At 39.3% G+C, this 22,545-nt stretch overlaps 1 protein-coding gene across 5 annotated transcripts in view; it reads left to right on the top strand.

The window, feature by feature from the left end:
* Nucleotides 1-21,426, top strand: part of LOC112103628 (patatin-like phospholipase domain-containing protein 4) — a 42,691-nt gene extending 21,265 nt beyond the window's left edge. For all 5 annotated transcript variants that reach the window (XM_024195499.3, XM_024195498.3, XM_024195497.3 and 2 more), the window contains 3 exons: nt 8,148-8,213; nt 14,024-14,176; nt 20,594-21,426. In XM_024195499.3, coding sequence (XP_024051267.1) covers nt 8,148-8,213; nt 14,024-14,176; nt 20,594-20,725 — 351 coding nt within the window. In that variant the 3' untranslated portion in view covers nt 20,726-21,426. The remainder of the gene's footprint in view (nt 1-8,147; nt 8,214-14,023; nt 14,177-20,593) is intronic.
* The last annotated feature ends 1,119 nt before the right edge of the window (nt 21,427-22,545 follow it).

Genomic DNA, 22,545 nt, shown 5'->3' with positions numbered 1-22,545 from the left:
ACTGATGGCTTAACAGGTTGTCACCTACCTAGAGCAGGGGTGGGCAAACTTTTTGGCCCAAGGGCCATAACTGAGTATAGAAACTGTATGGCAGGCCATGAATGCTTACGAAATTGGGGTTGGGGTGTGGGCTCTGGCTGGGGGTACGGGCTCTGGGGTGGGGCCAGAAATGAGGAGTTCAGGATGCGGGAGGGGGCTCTGGGCTGGAGGAGGGGTGTGTGTGGGGGTGAGGTGAGGGCTCCAGCTGGGGGTGTGAACTCTGGGGTGGGACTGGGGACGAGGCGTTTGGGGTGCAGAAGGGTGCTCTGGGCTGGGACCGAGGGGTTCGGAGGGCGGGAGGGGTATCAGGGCTGGGGCAAGGGGTTGGGGCAAGAGGGGGTGGCTCAGGGTGGAGGCTCAGGTGGTGCTTACCTCAAGTGTCTCTCGGAAGCAGCAACACGTCCCCCCTCTGACTCCTATGCGGAGGCGCGGCCAGGCAGCTCTGCTGCACGCTGTTCCGTCTGCAGGCGCCACCCCTGCAGCTCCCATTGGCTGTGGTTCCTGGCCAATGGGAGCTTCAGGGGCGGCGCTTGGGACGGGGGCAGCGTGCAGAGCAGAGCCAGAGGGGGGACATGCCGCTGCTTCCGGGAGCCGCACGGAGCGGCCCCCGACCCTGCTTCCCTGCTGGAGCTCCAGAGTGGAGCAAGCCCCAGACCCGCTCCCCAGCGGGAGCTCGAGGGCCGGATTAAAGTGGCTGGCGGGCCAGATCTGGCCCGTGGGCCGTAGTTTGCCCACCACTCACCTTGAGGTTGTGGTGATTCATTTGGGAGACAATGATCTGCCTCTTATTCCTGATGTGCATTTCATATGTTACATTAAGAGCGGATTAAGACTGCATCAGAGATTTGTGTCCAGCAGCAGTGGTTGATTTCTCTGAGTTGTCTGAGTGTCTGAGTAACTGCTACAGTGACAATATGATTAATATTAATAAGTGTTGGTAGAACATTAAATCAGGAAATTGGAGGGCTTATGGCTGACTGAAAATATTTACTGTATGGTAAAGAAACTGCAAGCTCTGCCATCTCCCTCTTTCTCGGAGATGGGGTACATCTGTCGGGCAGGTTCTCTCTCTCTCTCTCTCCAAACTCCACTGTCCAGCCATTCTGAGTCATGCAAAGATACATGTAGACATTACAGGTCAACTACAGACATTGCAGCCGGCACATGGATTGGTGCTTGAACTGTGCCATGAAGTGGCTGTGGAGCAGCACAAGAGCTAGCTGAACCATGCTGCTGGCCCACATATTCATCATTCTGGCCATGAGCAGTTGGTCCTGCTCCCTGTTCGTCCTCTTTATCCCGGAACTTCTGGAGCTGTCCCTCTTCATGGAGTGTGCCCCTCTCCTCCTTGGTTTTCTTAAAAGCCTTGGTCCGTCTTCTCCTGATCCCGCTGCTGGCTAATTGTGACACTCCGAATCCTAGGTGAGAGGCTTGGCCCAGCAGGTGAGGAAGTGTCTGCCAATGGAATGAAACAGTAAATTAATTATATTGCCATTGCGGGAAGGAAGAGAATCTCCACATTTTGCTTTCTTTCTGTACACAAGCACACAATTTGCAGTGTTTTGGAACGCTCATATATCATTCCTTCATGAATTCTCATATATAGTCACTTTCTTATCTACCATTGGGAGCCTTGTGCGCGCACACACACTGTAGTAAGTAACATTGATTTTACTTTAATTAAAAGAAAAAAGTTGGATCTAGCTGAGAGATGATGGGTTAAAGTCATGTCTCAGGAATATTTACCAGTACTGGCTTAGACTTTGTTTCATGCAAGGGAAGCTCTCTAATTTCTCAGAAATACGAGAATGGGGAAAAAAAGTAATTTTCCTGGCAAGTGGCAGGGTCCCATCAGTGTATGCAAAGGACCTGGTGATTGTGAAGGGGTTCACTTGCTGCTCAAGTGCTTTCTTGTAGCCAGGCATGGTACAGCAGCTCTTTCCCCATATGGTACCCCTTGCTGACAGTCGCTCTGTCAGTGTAGTGGTCTCTGTTCCCGCAATTTGGCCCTCCAGTCAGGTCAAGCTTTACTCCACCCCATCTGGGTTAACAGAGAATCCAACCTAACTGTAGTCCAGTGACTTGACAGCCAGTTTGCTGTCTGTCTCTGGGCTCTGTGTTCTTTATGCCCCTTACCTCAAGGGCTTTCACCCCAACTTCCTCAATGGCTGGTAAGGGAGCCCTCCCTCTTCTCTAGGTTCCAGCTCACAGCCAAGGTCTACTCCCTCAGACTCCTTGCTGCTTCCCTGCACTCTTCTATCCCCTAGAGTGATTGCAGACTCTCTTCCTGCAGCCCTCTTCTGGTACAAATTTCCTGGCTTTATAATCACCACCCAGCCCCTCCCCAGCTGGGTTTCACCATTAATTAAGCCTGGCTGTCTCTCAGAAGGTACTGCCAGGTATGTTTGTTAGCCTCGATCCGACAGTAACCCCTTGAGGGCCTGTGTGAGGTACACCCCCATCACAGTGACTTAAGAGCCCATTGGTGAGTGTAGTGGTTTAGTAAGCTACCAGGGGGGTCTCAGAAAGTTCTCTCTACCCAGAAATCTAAAACACTGTCTTGAATTCCTGCTCCATAAAACATTTTCATTAGGGCTGTCAATTAATTGCAGTTAACTCATGCCATTGACTCAAAAAAATTAATTGCGATAAAAAAATTAATCATGGTTAATTGCACTGTTAACCAATAGAATACCAATTGAAATTTATTAAATATTTTTGGATGTTTTTTCGTTTTCATATACCTATTACAACACAATACAAAGTGTACAATGCTCACTTTATATTATTTTTATTACAAATATTTGCACAGTAAAAATGATAAACAAAAGAAATAGTATTTTTCAGTTCGCCTCATACAAGTACTGTAGTGCAATCTCTTTATTGAGAAAGTGTAACTTACAAACGTAGATTTTTTTGTTACATAACTGCACTCAGTGTAAAACTTCAGAGCCTACAAGTCCACTCAGTCCTACTTCTTGTTCAGCCAATCTCTAAGACAAACAAGTTTGTTTACATTTATGGGAGATACTGCTACCTTCTTTTTGTTTACAATATCACCTGAAAGTGAGAACAGGCATTCGCTTGGTACTTTTGTAGCCGGCGTTGCAAGGTATTTACGTGCCAGATATGCTAAATATTCATATGCCCCTTCATGCGTCGGACATCAAGCACATGTTCGTTTTAAGAACACTTTCACAGCAAATTTGACAAAATGAAAAGCAAGGTACCAATGTGAGATTTCTAAAAATAGCTACAGCACTTGACCCAAGTTTTAATAATCATAAGTGTCGACCAAAATTTGGGAGGGACGAGGTGTGGAGCATGCTTTTAGAAGTCTTAAAAGAGGATCACTCAAATGCAGAAACTACAGTATCCGAACCACCCAAAAAGAAAACCAACCTTCTGCTGGTGGCATCTGACTCATGATGATGAAAATGAACATGCGTTGGTCCGCACTGCTTTGGATCGTTATCGAGCAGAACACGCCATCAGCATGGACACATGTCCCCTGGAACGGTGGTTAAAGCATGAATGGACATATGACTGTTTAGCATATCTGCCACGTAAATATCTTGCAACGCCAGCTACAACAGTGCCATGAGAACGCTTGTTCTCACTTTTAGGTGACATTGTAAACAAGAAGCAGGCAGCATTATCTCCTGTAAATGTAAACAAACTTTTTGTCTGAGCTATTGGCTGAAGTAGGACTGAGTGAACTTGTAGGCTCTAAAGTTTTACATTGTTTTATTTTTGAATGCAGTTATTTTTTTGTACATAATTCTACATTTGTAAGTTCAACTTTCATGATAAAGAGATTGCACTATTGTATTAGGTGAATTGAAAAATACTATTTCTATTGTTTTTTACAGTGCAAATATTTGTAATAAAAAATAAATGTAAAGTGAGCAGCGTATACTTTGTATTCTGTGTTATAATTGAAATCAATATATTTGGAAATGTAGAAAACATCCAAAATATTTAAATAAATGGTATTCTATTATTGTTTAACAGCGTGATTAATTGGAATTATTTTTTTTTAATCACGTGTTTAATTGCAATTAATTTTTTTAATCATTTGACAGCCCTAATTTTCATTCATCACCTTCCAGGAGTGGAACAAAATAAGGACCACAATTAACAAACTTTTGGATTAGAATGCAGACTATTATTGGCGGCAGAGTGAATTCGTACCAGCTCCCCCTCCCCAGCCTGGAAACAGAAAATCCAGGGTGACGCACGGCAAAAGTTTGCTGCTGCATGAAGAAACATGGCCTTCCAAGGAGAAAATAGGATGAAAAAGGAAAGATCTGCATGTGTACCTTCAGGATCCAGTATGTATCATTTCAGTGTAGAATTATCTGTGTTATATAATTAGCAGGACAAGGGTCTTACTACAAAGGATATTGTCAGTGGTGAGCTGGGATACAAGAGCAGTCTAAGCATTTATTATGTGCATGCACTCTGGGTGAAGTGTGTAGTCTGTCCAACGTAGCTGTACTGAACTCTAGAGGCAGTAGTGAGGTGTGTTTACGAGATCTGTGGATTACTTTGAGGGATGTGACAGAGTAGTGATTGTGATATGAGAAGATCTATGTTTTGCACCCTCTTATGTCTGAGAAAAGAGAAGAGGTGCATATGTACCTTCAGGATGCACTAAATCTCATTTCCATACAGAATTAGGTAGATTATGTCAATAGCAGGGCATAAGGCTTTTATTACAAAAGATATTGTCAGCAGTGAGAGGAATATGAGAGGATTGTAATAGTGAAAATGTATCCTGTGAGTAAGTATAAAGGAATTGTAAAAGGCGTTGTAAATTGCACACGTGGATTCTTTCTAGGGTGTTGGCTAAGTTTGCGAGTGTACCCCAGAATCTGGAACCTCCTATATATAATAGTGCCAAGGACTAGTATGAGGATGTGTTATGTGCATATTGAGGTAATATGCTCAAAGAGGATGGAGGGAAAGTGGTGTGGGCAACCTTTTATTTTTCCTTTTTGTCCTTTAATAGTGATAGATGGAATCCTGTGGATGAGTGAAGGGCTTAAAAGGAGGTGAAGAACTCCTGTGGAGTTGGCAGAGTAAAGGTTTGTGTGTTAATGGGGTATATTAGGACACTGCTGAAAGAGGGCAGAGTTAAGTTTGCCTGGGAAACTTTAACTGCATTTCCTGATTTTCAGAAGTCTGCGTTTTGCTCAACTCAGCATTATGCTAGGGCACAACATGCCACCAAGCAACTTTAACTCTGTGTTCACTTAGGCTTTTACTATTGAATTTGGCCCTGTGTTTCTGTAAATTTTGCTAAAAAGAATTCCTTAAACGTATGTATGTCCCTTTGCTTTCTTCTTAAATATTTGTTTCACGATTTTCTCTTATTCACTGGAACCCACTTAAAAAAAAGAGAACATATGGTTACCAGTGTTGAAGGTAGATCAGGATACTAGAGGGAGTTCACTATGTTTAGTCACTGCCTTCATAGATCTTGATGTCAGTGTAGCATTGTATCATCTCATGGTAACAGGGCAGAATAAGAGGAAGAGAAGGGCATATCTAAAGGAAATTCTTGTGTTCAAACAGGCCTATACACCACAAAAAAAAAAAAAATGCATGTGTACAGTATGTCGAGCTCAGAGGGCCACATCTCTGGTGCTTTCCAACATTTTCTTCTAAATGCCATCATGTAGACTTGGTCATGATTGTGAATGTGTGCTGATCTGAAAACAAATAGGAATGAGGATTCTTGGGGTAGCTGGGGAAGGGGTTCTTCCCCAAAACCTCTTAAAATATTGGATGCAATCTTCTATATTTTAGGCAATATTTGGAAAACATTTATTCAAAATCTATAGGGGGTGGATGGGCCAACCAGTGGCATGTTTGGGAGGGTTCCTTCTTTCCCTGTCTTCCTGAGCATCTGTTAGAGTCAATTGGAGCTGCTGGATGTTCAGCACTTAAAAATCCAGCTACTTGTTTAGATCTCGAAATATGAATTTAAGTGCCAGTTTTGAAAATCTTGCTAAATCTGGCAATATTCAAAATTGGTGGGCTATTTTTGTTGAAGAAGAAAGCAGAGAACTTCAGCTGTCTGAAACTGAATCTGAGCATGAAAGAGATGGTGCAGATGGGTAAAGGAAAATATTTTGAAGAGTTTGCTGCCAGTGTACAGTCTCCTTTGGTTGAAGGTTCATATCCACAGTTGGTCAATTCAGTCTGTAGTCCAGGAGTACTCTTGGATTCCTCAGTGACTCTGAGCTCTCACATACCAACAGACATAAGTAATGCTTTCTGTCACTTCTGGTTGGCTAGGAGACTCCATTATTCTGGTGGGCAAACAGCTGGTCTCAGTTATTGATGCCTTCCTCATCTCTCAGCTAGACTACAGCAATGCAGTATAGTTGGATATGAAGCCTTCAGCACTTAGGAAACTAGTACAACTAGTACAAAACGGTACAGGGCATCTTCTCAGCAACACAGCCTACAGTGAGCATATCAGACCTGTCCTCCACTCTCTTCACTGGCTTCTCATAGAATTTTGTGTCAGGTTCAGGGTTTCAGTCCTTCTCCTCAAAGCACTCCATGGTCTGGGCCTGGGATAGCAAAAAGATCATGGTCAACAGCTCCATTCCTATGACATAATGTAACTCTTGACAGTAAGAGTGAAGCTCGTCTGTGCAGGAAGTAGAACTTTCTTGGGTGGCAGTTGCAGTCTGGGACTGTGGAATGAAGACTAAGGAACATCACAGACTTCACTTTCTGCTGCAAGTGCAAGGCACATTTCTTTTATTTTGCCTTCTCTAATATAAACACATAGCAACAGGTATATTAAAAAAAAAAAAACCTACCAAAACAAGACACTCCACTGCACTTGTTTCTACCCCTTAAGAGCGGATGAGAGACCTGAACGTGACAATTGTGTAGTTACATTGCTTAGTGCACTACTGGAAGGAACTCAGATACTATGGTGATGAGTGCAGTATAAAAACCTGTATAGAATAGAGTAGAATAGTTATGTCCTTTGTTCTGGACAGAAGACAGGTGAACAGCAATCTGCAGTGAATGCATGTTCTCTATTACAATAGCCAATGCTGAAAAGTGTAGAGTCAGTTCTCTAGGTGTGTGCTGCATTGCAGTGTATTGCTCTAAGCTAGAAAACTACAGACTGTTGCCTTGGGAACTGCTCTGCTCTTGTCGTTTTTGACAAGTTATATGCTTGATGTGTCCATAACACTTGGCCCTGATGATTGTAACCACTGTTAGCAGTGAAAAGGGTTGTAATGGTAAAACATCAATAATTACAAAGAATTGCTTAATGGAATACAAAGGTATTATTTTTTGGCTGCTTTTTAAATTGAGTTGTATGTGCACATATGAGTGTAATCTTTGTGTATCACTTTTATGAGAGCCAAAATCCACCCGGTTATTTAGTATGAACTAATGTAAGTCCAAATAGTAACTTGTCGCTGTCATTCTGTGATAGCCCAGCACACAAAAATAAAAGAAAAAGTATTCATTTAGATGGATGGTATACATATGTGAATTTTAAGGCTATCATTTATAAAAGTGCAATTCCTATCATACTGCATTATTATTCAGAAAAAAATGATGTATTAGAAAGAAAAACACTGTGCCAAAGTATCTGCTAAATGCCTGTCTTTCGCCAGTTGTAGCTTCACTTTTCAGTATATAACCATGAATAACACAGTTTGTTTACAATCTACATATATTTAGATTTAAATCTATATTAAGAAATTGTGATTTTGCAGCAACATGAAAGAATAAAGTAAATCTAAAATTAGTTCTGATTCTTCTAAACCAAACATTATTAAATCAATGACAGAATAATTGATTTGTACCATGTGCACTCTCTGAGATTGCCATTTGTAACTTAACTAAAATAACAGTCCTGAATTCTTAATCACATTTTGACATACAGTACATAGCAGATATTGAGATGAATATGTTTTTAAATGGTTATTTTGAAGTGGAACTAACATGTTGAATAATGATTACTGTATTAACTGGTAAAGATTAAATGACACACACAAAGAAATATTAATATTTTCAGATTCATCTTACTGACACCTTCTTTTTTCTTTTCTCTTCTCTAGGTCCTCCTAGCCAGCAGTTTTGTGCCAGTGTATGCAGGAATTAAAGCAGTGGAATATAAAGGAGAGGTAATATTGTGATGTTTGAAGACTTGAGTATTTAATTACAAAAGCATTTTTCATTTGTGACATCAAAATCTCAGATGAATTTGGGGGCTGGGGAGAAGGGAGAATCACAAGTCCATTGTTTTGTTACACATTGATCGTTATTTATTTAATACTGTAGATGAAAAGAGCATTAAAGGAAGTCATTGCAATCCATTCTTATACAAACATAGCGAACGCCAGAGACACTATACATTTGGAAATGGTAGAGACCTGAAAGCAGCATTCTTAAAATGTTAATATAATATCCAGTTGTTTATCTAGTCTGATGGGCTGCTAATGATTACAGTATTGTTCGTAGCACAAAAATCTCTAGGTAACTTTTTCCTTCTAAAAATTGTAGTTGGACTCAGCTGAGATGTACCAAAATGTTAATGTTACATTTAGTGTTTTTCCTCCCATCAGATCTTTTGCAGAATAAGTTCAAATAAATCATTTTGCGCATCACTGAAATGCATTCATCTTTGGCAATTTAGTATTTGGCTGCCAAGAGAAAGCTTGAGTTCATTTCCTGGTTGTTGGAATGATGTATGTAGTAGTGCCTTGTACAATTCAACTCCACTGATGACATATCTGGCACGTAAGAGCACCACCCTAGCCAGTAACTTGAGTCAGAGGGGTCAGACCATGATGAAAGGTCCCCCAGAAATTCAGTAGCAACCTCACTCTTTGCCAGATGGAGTCATTTGGATGTTGATCTTGTTTTCACAATTCAGAGTACATACACTGGATGTCAAAAGCACTCTATTACTTGAATGGGACGAAATCTCTTTGTAAATCTAAGGCTATCTCTATACTGCACATCAGTTGTGGCAGCACATAGGGTATGTGTAGCTACATGCCACAGTGAAAAACAGGCTGCGTCCACATTGTAGTGTGAAGCTACACATATCAGTTAAAGGCTTTGCCAAGAGGAAGACAGTGGGGAAAGACTCCAGCAGCGGGGAGCTGGCAGAGCCTTTCCCCACTGCTGGAGTCTTTCTCTGCTGCCAGAGAAGGCTCCTGCAGTGGGCAGACAGCAAGTTGCTACATTGCTAAAAAGAGCAGTACAGATGGGGAGGCACTGCTTGGGCAACTATAGAGCCATGTAGGTTATATACCTGGGTACATATGCACAGGCTTCAGGTGTGTCTTTTCTTGGCTAATCAGTCCCTTACCGTCTTCACTGCTATTTGTACCCCTGCTAGGGGGCTAGCTTTGTATATTCTCTACACTAAGAAGTTTGCAGTAGTTTTTTTGGTGTTTGGCAAGAAGTTGAAAGGATAGGCCATTTCAGTTCAGAAGTTACCTGGTCTGGCTCAGTTAGCGTTGTCCAAGAGGACTTAGATTCCATTCCACTAAAGGAAGGGCAGCCACTGCTGCTTGCCTATATATTGTGCCATTCACTGAAATGTGCACAGCTATTGCTTCGTGGTCAATTCAGACTTTTATGTAGCTCTGTTCTTTCAATTCAGAAGCAAAATATGTGGACAATTTGGGGGAAGTAGTACTTCATTTGTTTAGGAGTACTCAGTCTTCCTCCTGAAACTTGTTGCTAATCCCCTAAAGTGGAGAGCAACAGAAGATTATTGCATTTGATGTGAAGGGTAATTTATAGGCAATTAGAGTGTGTGGGGTCTTTCACCCTCTGTTCCAGAATGCTTAAAGAGTGGATGAGACATGCAAAAATTTTACTGCTTGGTGATGGTTCTGTGGCTCATGAAGCAAAGCATGTGACTCTTAAAAAATCGCTCTGCAGATGCAATATATTTAGAGAATTTCATTTACTGTTCTGTGTAGATTCCATTAAGCCCAGCCCTCATGCTTTACATCCTCAATTTGAGTTTCTGGGTTGGTTTTCATTGCACACTATTTCAGAATTTCCCCTATCTTTACACTTTGAGCCACTTATAATAATTCAAAAGTTTTTGCATTTTCAATCAGTGTTCATAACTCTAAAGGTACTGTGTAATGGCATGGAAATTAATTGGAACTGGGACTGCAGTGCTTAAGCCTATGGAACAAATGATTTGTAATTCAGCCCCTTTTAGTAGTTGTGTATGGTCTCACAAATGTTGAAGTTTTGAGGAGGGGCATTTTGCAATATAAACAGAATTAGAAAAAAAAAGTTGAAAGTTTGAGTTGTGAGATTACAAAGTTGGAGATGTTAAACTGTTGGAAAAATGGGAATTTAAAGAAAGTAGGATGTGAGATTCTTATTAAAAATACAGTAGTGTAAGTAATACGTTATTGGTGACAACCCAATTGTTCTGGGGGACCAGGCAAAAAGAAGACTGTCAAAGAGTCACAATATGTGGGCGTGTGAGAGAGGGAGCAGTCTTCTGGAATTGTCAGATTTGGAGTTGGCTACAGAGGGAAGCCCAGGTTACAGAATCACCTGGCTGGTCACAGATAGGGAGCTGGGCCAAGGGCAACTGCCCTTGTAGAGCTGAAAAATAGGCTGGCCTACAGCAGAGACCAGTCCACTATGGAGGTAGCTTTGCAGCCAAATGGTGGAATATGGAGAGCCCCAGAAGAGCTACTGAACCAGAAGATGTTATAGACAGAGGTAATGCTTGCTATACATTGGTCACCTCATTGATTATTGCTAGGGTCTTGCAGTGTCCTCCTAATTGAAGGACTGGTTTCACTTCATGTGACAAAGGCCATAAACCATTTTCAGACAGAGTAGAGGTAATAGGCTCTTTTGGAAACCTGTCACAACCGCATTTCCTGTGACTGAACCCCAGAGGTATCTTCGTCATCTGCCATTAAGTTTACAGAAATTTGCACTGTTTTGTACTTGGATAGTGGGCACTTATTAATTGCGCACATGCCATCAGCTCATTCCTCCAATGAGGACTTAATATCTCTTGTGTTGTTTGTAGGAATACAATTTACGATTAGTAAAATAACAAAGTTATAAAGTTTTGAAAATTGTTTCAGCCAAGTACAAAATTTGTGGTTTTTTGGGAAGTCAAAGCCTTACTCAGATGTCCCTTTAAGCATATAACAAATTCAGGCTAGTTTAGCAAACGCATGAATTTTGGTGTAGATTTCGTGAGGCATACTCTAGCTGCCAAATTAGGGAAGATAATCTTCTGACCCAAGTTAATATATAAATATAATAATAGTTTAGACATGAATAATTTATTGAAATTGATTGATAGGTGTTGTTTCCCCAAAAAGCTTAACCAGTCAGGATAATGCTAGTTAATGGCAGAAAATTATAAAATGTCCTTGTCTCCACAGCAGGTGCATGGAATAGCAACTATTAACTTCATGGTAACTCAGAACAGTGTTAATATAATGAAACAAATTGCTATAATTAAATTGGGAAACATAATATGTTACTATTACCATTGCCATCATGTGGCATAGTTTTTTTAACCTTTTTTGAAGACCTGATACTCATCTCCTGTCAGCATTCTGTCATTGATTTTCATAGCCAGAATCTGTGCGCTTTTGTCCCTTGAGTTATGTTATCCAAATTGTCTTAGCATTGGGCAAGCAAAGAATAAATGGAGTACCACACCTGTTTTTTTTAAAGATTGCTATAATATGCCAATTGGCTAATGTGTTTTTTGATCTAGGGGTTTATCTTTAAATTGATTATTTCAGTTACTAATTTAATAGTTCAGACAGGACTTTTGATGTATACAATCTAATTAGTATTCAGTTATTTGTTTGAGAATCCTAAAACTACGTCCGAATTTGTATTGGTGTGTACAAACTTGATACTGGTTAGCTTTACTTCTGGGGGCATTCTGCACCAAAAAATTAAAAATTCCGTGCACAATATTTTGAAATTCTGCAAAATTCTTCAATTTTTTTGTCAAAATAATGCTACGTAATCATGCCAGTTTCAATTATTTTGGTAATTTATTTCAAAATACCTGTCAGCAAGTATATCTGTAACAATACACACAAACAAAAAATTCCTCCAGGAATAGAGAGTTAAAAAAAATCCCTATGACAACCTAGTTCCTGTTTCTCTGCTCCTCTCCCTCCCCCCCAGAGCCAAGCTGGGGGGCCCGGCACCCACAACCCCTCCCCCAAAGCTCAGCTGCGGGGGGGCCCCTAGCCAGTACACCCAAACCCCTTCCTCTGACAGACCCCAGCTGTGGGCCCCTCCCACCCGACCAGATACCCGCAGCCCCTTCCGCCCTCGCTCCCTAGGGGTCCAGAGGGAAATACAGCCTGATGCTCAGTCCCAGACTTGCACGGAGTTTCCTGTGTGCCGCCCTTTCCTTCCCTTCCTTCTTATCTATTACTATAGTTTGACCACTTCTGCAGTTTTTGTGCAATGTGCTGCTCACAGCCCTCATAAATAAAACATGCAAGCAGTACCTTCTGTTGTAGTTACTTGGATTGTTAATTAGTTGAACAAACCGGTCTTTTAAAAATAATAAATAGTTTAAATAAAAGAAGTGTTATATAAAAGCACTCATCTGTATGATTAGATAGAAATTTCATCTTGAACAATGGAAATTGGAATTCCAGTTGTATCTTTTAACTTTCTGCAAAAAGTTCATTTGCATCCATATTTTCATTGGGCTACACATTTTTGTTTTGTTTAGAATAATTGTTCTATATTACCCTGTTAGATCTTAGAGTTGTTATATAAATATATGCATGCACATATACATAAAACATTTCTATTGTTTATATGTATATATATACACACACACACGCTATATCAACATGCAAAATTGTAAATTATTAGTATTCTAACTTCCATATAATCTCTGAGGAATTCTGTTATATTGTGCTTTTGAGGTTTTTTTTACTGATATTAGTATGTTCTTATTAATCTGTTAACTAAAAAACAAACAAACCAAAATTAGCACTGAGTCAAGATTTAAGACAAGTCCAGAGTACCAAGTATATATGAAACATTCACTAATAAAGTAATACATGTATATAATCTTACCCAGTGAGCAATGAATACTTTGTGTTGTCCAGACTTTAGAATTTTGGTTTATTTGGTATTCAGGAAAACATAGTGTTTCTTTTATAGTGTTCTAAGAAGGACAGTATATATTCAACATGTTTTTTAACATTTTTTTTTTTGTTTATGTGATCTAAGGGGGCCAATGACAAAGGTTCAGCACTAGAGCTGGGCAAATACTTGATTTTTCTGTTTGTTAGCAGTTTTGAAAAATTGAAAAAAAATACTTGATTCGGGTTGAACTGAATTCAAAACTTGCCAAAAAATTTTTTGAGTATCCCACATCATAGATGAATTCCCTAGTCACCAGACTACAGAGATATCTTTCTCTCCTTTTGGCCCAGTCACTATTCATTGGACCAAAGAGAGTGAGTAAGAATATCACTGTAGCTTGGTGGTTAGGACACTCATCTACGATGTGGGACGCCCAAATTCAAATCCCCACTCCAGTGACTACTTCATTGTTTATACATAGTGGGAAAGACTATGAGATATCTGCCCCAGTGTATCCCATAGTCCAGTGGTTAGGGATCATTCCTGTAATGAGGGAGAACAAGTTCAAATCCCTTCTCTACATCAGGTCAAGGGGAAATTTAAACTTGTGTCTTCCATATCTCAGGTGAATGATCAAACTAGTGGGCTGGCAGTTATAAGGGAAAGGCCGTCTCCTCTACCCAGAAAAATATATTTAGGGAGAAGACTATTCAGTGAATTCATGTCAAATTCATGAATAGTTTCAGGTTGACTAAAACTGCATTTTCAACTAATAAAATATTCACTATGAAAAATTTGACTCAGCTCTAGTCAGCACATAACAAACTCTGACTTCTTTTTTTTCCAATAGAAATGGATTGATGGTGGCCTTACCAACGGCCTCCCTATTCTGCCTGTGGGACGAACAGTCACTGTTTCTCCTTTCAGTGGTCGATTAGATATCTGTCCACAAGACAAAGGACATGTAGATCTCTATATAAAAGTTGCAAAGCAAGACTTAATGGTGAGTGATTTGTTTTTAACTAATTTTGGTGATAGCATATTTATTTTTATTTTTGCTAGCTGTTTTATGTGATTTTCAAGAGCAGCTAAGATAGTTTGGTACCCAACTCCCATTGACTTTTTATGGGAATTGAGTACCTAATCTTTTTTAGGTGTGTTTAAAGAAAAAATGAAGTGTTGGATTTTCAGTTTATAAAATGAGCTCAGTGGGCACATGTACATTTTTTTTTAAAAGGCTACAAACTCCATACTATAGAGCAATGTTTAAAAAAAAAAAAAAAAAAAAAAAAAAGAGGAGAAATAGAAGAAGATAAAGAAGTTATTCTATCCTAATACAATTCCTCCAGCAAAGGCCTGGGGAAAGATTAGATAGCATGACCTACAACTTCCAAAGTGGAGTAATTATTCCAGAATAAAGTGATTCTTATTCCAGAATAGTGTCTACACAGGAAGCTATTCTGCAGTAGCTATGCCAGTAGGGTTGTCACCTCTGAGGTACAAAAATCCAAGACATCTAGGATGATCCTGAGTCCACAAAACTGGACAGCTGGCAGTGTGTACTGAGCACACTTACAGATTTTCCAGGACAGCCACCTCAAAAAAGGATGATCATGGGAAAACCTGAACAGGGCAACCTTATATGCTGATTAATTTCCTTGTGTACACAAGGCGTAAGGGCCTTCTTCATAGATTCATAGAGTTTAAGGCCAGAAGAGATCACTAGATCATTTGGTCTGACCTCCTGTGTATCACAGGTTATTAAATTTCACCCAGTTACCCTTGTATAGAACCCAGTAATTTGGTATGACTAAAGCATAAATTGTCTTTGACTAAAGCATATCTTCCAGAAAGACATCCAGGCTTGATTTGAAGACCTCAAGAGATGGAAAATCCACCATTTCCCTTAGTATTTAGTTCGAATGGTTAATCACCCTCACTGTTAAAAATGTATGCCTAATTTCTAATTTAAATTTGTCTATCTTCAGCTTCCAGCCATTGGTTCTTGTTGTGCCTTACTCCACTAGACTGCAGAGCCCTTTACTACCCAGTATTTTCTCTTTACACTTATGCACTGTAATGATGTCACCTCTCAATCTTATTTTTGATGAATTAACCTGATTAAGCTTGTTTAGTCTCTCACTGTAAGGCATTTTCTCACGCCCTCATAAATTTTGTGGCTCTTTTCTGCACACTCTCCAATATTTCAACATCCTTTTTAAAATGTGGACACAAGAATTGTATGCAGTATTCCAGTATCTCTTATATCAGTGCTGTATACAGAGGTAAAACCTGTTTATACATCCAAGGATCACATAAACCCTTTTTGCCACAGCATGGCACTGGGAGCTCATGTTGAGTTGTTTGTTCTCTGACACCTATATCCTTTCCATACTCACTGATTTCCAGGACACAGTCCCCAATTCTGTAGGTATAGCCTTGTTCCTGGTTCTTTGTTCCTAAATGTATCACCTTGCATTTGGCTGTATTAAAATACCTTTGGTTTGAATGGACCCACTTACCAAGAGATCCAGATTGTTCTATATAATTGCCGTTTTCCTCATTACTTACAACCTTGACAGTTTTAGTGTTATATGCAAATTTTATCAGCAGTGATTTTATATTTACCTCCAGCTCATCAATGAAATGTTGAATAGTGTCTGGACTAGTACTTATACCTGCAGAACTTCACTAGAAATATCCCATTCAACATGAATTCCCCATTGACAACTATTTTATGAGATTTATGTCAGATAGCTAGTTCTTAATCCCTTTAATGTGTTCTTTATTGATAGTTTGTGCTGCTAATTTTTAATCAGAATGTGGGGCGGTATTAAGTCAAACACATTACAAGTCAAACTATATTAGGACCATGCCAGGGATCGGCAACCTTTGGCACGCAGCTTGCCAGGGTAAGCCCCCTGGCAGGCCGGGCCGGTTTGTTTACCTTCCGCGTCCGCAGGTTCAGCTGATTGCGGCTCCCACTGGCCGTGGTTTGCTGCTCCAGGCCAATGGGGGCTGCGGGAAGCTGCAGCCAGCACATCCCTCAGCCCGCGCCGCTTCCCACAGCCTGCATTGGCCTGGGACGGCAAACCGCGGCCAGTGGGAGCCGCGATCGGCCGAACCTGCAGACGCGGCTGGTAAACAAACCGGCCCGGCCCACCAGGGGGCTTACCCTGGCAAGCTGCGTGCCAAAGGTTGCCAATCCCTGGTCTATGCAATTAACTTTATCAACCAAACTTGTAAGCTCCTCGAAGAATGAAACCAGGTTTGTTTGATAATACATACTTTCTGTAAAACCATGTAGACTGGCATTATTTATATTCCTATCCTTTAATGCTTTATCAATTGAATATCCTATCCTATTTTCCATTATTTTGGCTGGGATTTATGTTAGGTTAACTAGCTATAGTTACCTGTCCACTTGCCCTTTTTGAGTATTGGCACAACATTAGCACTCTTCCAATTTTGTGGAATTTTCCCACTGTTCCAAGACTTATTAAAAATTGACATCAGCAGCGGGGAGCTGGCAGAGCGTTTCCCCACTGCTGGAGTCTTTCTCTGCTGCCAGAGAAGGCTCCTTAGTCAACTCTTCAGGACTCATGGGTGGAAGTTATCTGGGTCTGCTGATTGAAAAATATTTATTCCTAGTAGATGATGATTGACTAACTTCCTTTGTTACTAATGGGCTGGAAAGTACATCATCCACATCTGAAATGAATACTTCATCCCCTTTCTTTCAAAATATAGGGCAGAAATATTTATGGAACTTTTCTACATCATTATTAACAATTTTAACATCTCCATCTGTTAACAAGGGAATATGGGGTAGTATACCATTTGAGGGATTTCTTTTGATCCTAATATACTGCAAGCCAAACCAGTAAGGGATTTGTCATCAATTGCCCGTAATGCTTGTGCCTTAAATGCTCTGCTGCTGTGGCTCAGCCTGGATACCGAAAGCCTGCAGACAAGCCATGCACTGAGTGTCTGTGATAAGCAGCTCTGAACCAGCAACTCTGATTCCAGCAGCCTGCTTGTTAAACCCTAGTCACAGTCCAGTATACACCAGCTCTGGTTATATCTTGCAAGATGATCCAAATATTCCTCCCCAGTCTCAGTTTTTCTCAAAAGCATGTGCTCTGCAATGTCTAATTCTTCCCTGGACCATTCAGTGGAATAAGAAGGTTTGTTTGTTCCTCTAAAGAGACAAAATGCACAGCTTATCACTTTAACCGGAGCTAGCAATCATTTTGTTTCAAACACAGCACTGGGTTGGTATAGCTTGAAAATAAAACAAGTTTATTAACAAAAGGATATAGAATTTTAAGTGTGCTCAAGTACAAAAGATAGTATTAGAAATGGTTCCAACCAAATAAAAGTGAAAAATGCTTTCTAGTGTGTAACCTACAGCCTTTGTTCAAGGTAGTTTCCTTATCAATCAACCTTCCAGCAAGATGGCTGACCACCCCTCTGGTCAAGATGTCCCACAAAGTTTATAGTGCTTGTTTCCTTTGTCATCTTAGGGGGTCTTTGCTTCTGTCTCTTATAATCTAGTGAACTTTAGAAGTTGACTCTTCTGAAGGTTACCCCCACACACACCCAAAGTAAAGCTCATTCAGGCTGTGAGGAAGGAGACATGGTTTCTGCTAATGAAGAACTTTCCATGGCTTCTTCCTCCACTGGTGTTTGCTAAAATGCAAATGACATGTGATTGCTTATTGACTCTGACCACTGGAGGCATCAGGCTGTCCTTTGTCTGGGAAAAACCTGTTTACTTGTCTGGTAAACACCTTTTCTACATTTCCTTCATATTTGTATAGCCCCTTGAGCATTTACCATAAATACACCACTCAAGAATATTAATGATCAGTGTGTTGTTAGTTTTCCAATTACATGACACCTATCAGATACTTTAACATTAATGAATTGGGGCACCTTGAGTGGATGCTGGTAGGGTCACCTGTACTTACGCTCCTTATTGTCCTTAGCCTTTCCATCCGTTTTTTTCCCTTGAGGTCTTAAGCTTCCCTTATCAATTATCTATTACTGTTTATTTCCCCTTTTCCCATTTGTTATATATTTGGGTTTTTTATTTCTAATTGCTCCCTTCACTTTGCTCATGAACCAGGATGGGCTTTCAGCCAGATTTGTATTCTTTCTTGTTTATGAAATTATGGCTTTTTTGACATCTAATAAGATCTTCTTTGAGATTTTCATTCAGATTTTTCTGCCTAAATTTTTTCTCCCAATCCATTTTGCACATAATATTCCTCATCTTTGGGAAATTAACCCTTTTGAAGCACCAGATATGTCTGGGATTGTCCTCTGTTTGCCCTTAATTGAATGTAATCATGTCATGATCATTGATTCCTAGGCAAATACCAACTTCTAGTCCAATGATTGTTTTTCCATCATAATGAGGTCCAAAATAGAGCTAACTCCTTTTGGGTGCAATACTTTTGTGTTAGGAAATTATCTATAATTTTTAGACACTGATAATTTTTTTCTGTTGGTTGCTTGAGACTTCCAGTATATGTTGCTAATATTAAAGTCCCCCCTAACAACACAATCTTTCCTTCCTCATATTAAAGACAAGTGCTTAAGAAAGTAACTAATCCTGCTCTCTCTGGTTTGATTCAATGGTCTGTAACAGACTCCCACGAATACACTCTCCTGGGCTTTATTAGTTAGCACATTGATCTATATGCATTCAAGATTCTATGCTTCTGAGTTACAAATAACTCTAAAACAAGTAATGGTATCTTTAATATCACACCCCAATTCTTTCACCCATTCTGTCCTTCCTAAACCAAGGGATTTTAACATTCCAGTCATGTAAATCATCCCACTGTTTCAGTAGTGCCAGTTATATCAAATTTATTCTCACCAATGTAAACTTCCAATTTCTCTTGCTTGTTGTCCAGACTCCTACCACAGAACAGTTGAAAAATGTTGTGTCTTCATATTCTAGATCACATCAGTTTAGTTTATTTATGATGCACTAGATTTGAGTTTCTACCAGTTTTGCCGCCTCCTCCTATGTTGCCCTCCTAGCTGCTCCAGTTAGTTTCCAGTTGGGAAGATTAGCTCCCTGCTTATGAGATGCAGACTGTCTTTTTCCTATAGTCCTCTCTCCCAGAGCAATGTGGCTCAGTGTTCCACAAATCCAAGCCAGGCATTCAGCCGACAGTTCACTTGCAGTATTTTCTGCCTTTTTACTTGTGAAGAGAATGAGGAACTCGAGTCATATGCAGTATGACAAATTCTTTCCTATGCAGATGACCAGCACAAGGCCTTTGCACCACCGAAGTCCTAATTAAGCACTTAAAATAGATCTTAATTGGGAGTTCAGTGGTGTGCTAGTCTTCTGTACGAGAGTGAAATCACCGTGAGATACAATAAACCAATGGAAAGATTCAGGGATGTGGATGAAGTGATGAGAGAGAGATTACTTCGGCAGTGGCAGGGAGTGCTGAGGACAGACAGGAAAAGGTTGCATTATTCAAGGTAAGATGATTAGAATATGGACAAGGATTTCAGCAGTAGGAATGGTTTGGAAAGATGATTTTGTAGGTGGAATTAACATGTATATGCTGTCTGCCACACATTACTTGGCTAATATTTGCATCATGTATCCATATAGAAAATAAGTTGATATCGTCCAACTGAGTCATCTAGCTGAGTCTTGGTTGTATAAACAAAGTTTGGTGCCTCATCCATACATGCTAAAGAGTTTATTTGGAGGGCCCTCTGTTTTCTGCATCTGTGGAATTTGCTACAGAAGTCACTTCCTGCCCTACAGTTGTGCTCCAGAATCTGAAGTGTCACTTAAAACAGTTTCTAGTCCTCAGAGTTACAGAGACAACCTTGAAAATGTTAACCAAGTCAACGGATGCGTGTCTAAATCTGCAGTCAACCTGAAACAATAGTTCTGAGAGTTTTGAACTGCCCTATTCAACTCAGACAAGGCTCCAGAGACTTGGTGATTCCATAGTTGCAAAATTTGATTAATTATTTATTTCAAATAAAAGTAATTATTATTCTGTAATTATATTGCACCATTTGTGAAGTGTGTAAGAAATAAAATATATATTAAATGAATTAATCATTTAAACTAATGAATGTCTAATATCTTATTCATTGTAATTTTATTTATTATTGGATTAAATTACCTACAAATAAAATAGTCTTAATGAAAGAATCTAAAATGTAAGGAGGGAGAGCAAATCTATAGCCAGACAATCATTACACTATCAGGATGATCAACTGGCGTCTTGAATAGTCCTTAGATTTTGGAAACATCATCTATCCATCCTAAAGGGGGGTAGGAGAGATGAAGAGACAAAGAGAACAAGAAAATCAAAATACAATAGTTGGTCCCGACAGTTGCCTAATTTAAAATACTTCTCTGTTGCAGTTGTCTGTGGCCAACCTGGTAAGGCTTAATCAAGCTTTATTCCCACCAAGTCAGAAGACGATGGAATCACTGTACCAAAATGGATTTGACGATGCTGTACATTTTCTACTAAAGGAAAACTGGTTTGAATAGATGATGTGCATGGAAAATTAACAATGTCTGATAGCTGTCAAAACAAAGTACATGTGTCACGCAGAACCCAAGATATTGCTGCCATGGTTTTTGTTTATTAAAATACAAATGCCAGAGGTATTGCATCAGTCAAAAAAAATATACAGGTGCTTTGGCTGAAATTTGTCAGCATGTCAAAATGGAAAACTGTACTTACATGGTAAAAGGATCTGCTGTTTCAAATAGGTGTAATAGTAAAATCTATTAAAATTAAAAGAAGGTTGTTATTTAGGATGTATGGTACAGACTAGTGTATTACTTCATGAAATACTGAAAATATGATTGCTGACATCAATCATATATGAGATACTCATTCAGGTTATGTCCTGAAAATTTGCACTGTATCTAGTTCTTTTAAGCTTTGAATAGTTGTGTACTTTCTCTGTTAATCTTATTTTTGAGCACAGTAATTGACTGGTTGTAATACTTCAAGCATGAACTCTAATTACAAAGAGATTGTGAGAAACAATACAATTTAATTGAATTTCTTTAATTATAATACATGTATTTTTTTCACCATTAGAAATTTTTATCCTTTAAATCAGTTCCAGGACTTTTAAAATCCTGAAATACCCATCTGTTTCAAAATTTAAGAACTTTTTTCTGTAAAATGTTGGAAAGAAGATTGCACCAGATATAATTAATTTTATTTATGCAGTGGTTCTTTGTCTACTAAATTTTAATAAACTAATTTGTTTGGAACTTTGTCAGGTATTTATTTTGTTGTAAATTTCTCAGTACTATGGTGTTATACTTCATTGATCCATTTTGGACAAATGATCGATATTTTTTAAAAGTTTGCATAAGTGCATGTTTTCCCCCTTCACTAAGAGCGTAACCTGCATCATTGAAGCTAATAGAAGTTTTTCCATTTACTTAAATGGGAGCAGGATGACGTCCCAAGGTCATAAGAGGGTCCCTAATAACTTTAGTGAATAATTTACAGAAATTAAGAGGCAACGTTTTGGAGACCTAATCTGAAATGTTCTGCTGAGATCAGCAGATCTCAAATGTTAGTATTTAGAGATTCAAATCATACATTTCCAACTATAGTCTAGTCCAATATCTCTATCCATCTCTCTAAAATACTATTTGACAGGGGCTAATTAAAGAAATCTAAACTATTTCAGCAAGAATTCTTTGAAAAGCTCTGACAGTTGCTTTTTTTTTTTCAGTAAAATCTACTCTGATAGGGTTGGCAGAGACATAACGCCGGTTCCTGAGGGTCTCAACTCCCATTGGAGTTATTGGAATTCAGGTAGCTCAATAACTAACAGGTTCAGATTCTGAAGGCTTTTCTTTTGACTTCATGGGTTGAAGGATCAAGCCTTTAACCTTTATATTATGAAATGGTCACAAGTCTTTTTTTATATTTATGTATGCATTTTCAGTAACATTCCTTGTTCTTTAAAAAACATATGGCTTGGATCACATGCAGTGATTAGTCTATTTGCACTATAAAGATTAAACTGTGTATAAATTATATAATGTTCAAATGAACAATGGCAAGTACACTGCAGTCTATGTAATGGAAAATATATAGATGAGAATTTGAAAGCATCTACTATAGATGTTTATAAACCAAGCCCTAGCAAAGAAAATACTGCACAATTGCAGAATTTATGTTGAAACTTAGACTAACTGAGACTGGAGTCTGCAAATAATAAATCAATATCTGGAAACAATGTGATTCAAGTGCTTTTTGTGTTGCCTCATTTATAGCACAAAGAAATTACTGTAACTAGAGATAAAATGCCATTTCCTTGAACACCAGCTTAAAA

Source organism: Terrapene carolina, unplaced genomic scaffold (assembly GCF_002925995.2).
Source record: "Terrapene carolina triunguis isolate 2854851 unplaced genomic scaffold, T_m_triunguis-2.0 Scaffold22, whole genome shotgun sequence".
In the NCBI taxonomy this organism is placed as follows: Eukaryota; Metazoa; Chordata; order Testudines; family Emydidae; genus Terrapene; species Terrapene triunguis.
Note: the sequence above shows the minus strand (reverse complement) of the source record. Positions and strands in the feature narration are given on the sequence as shown.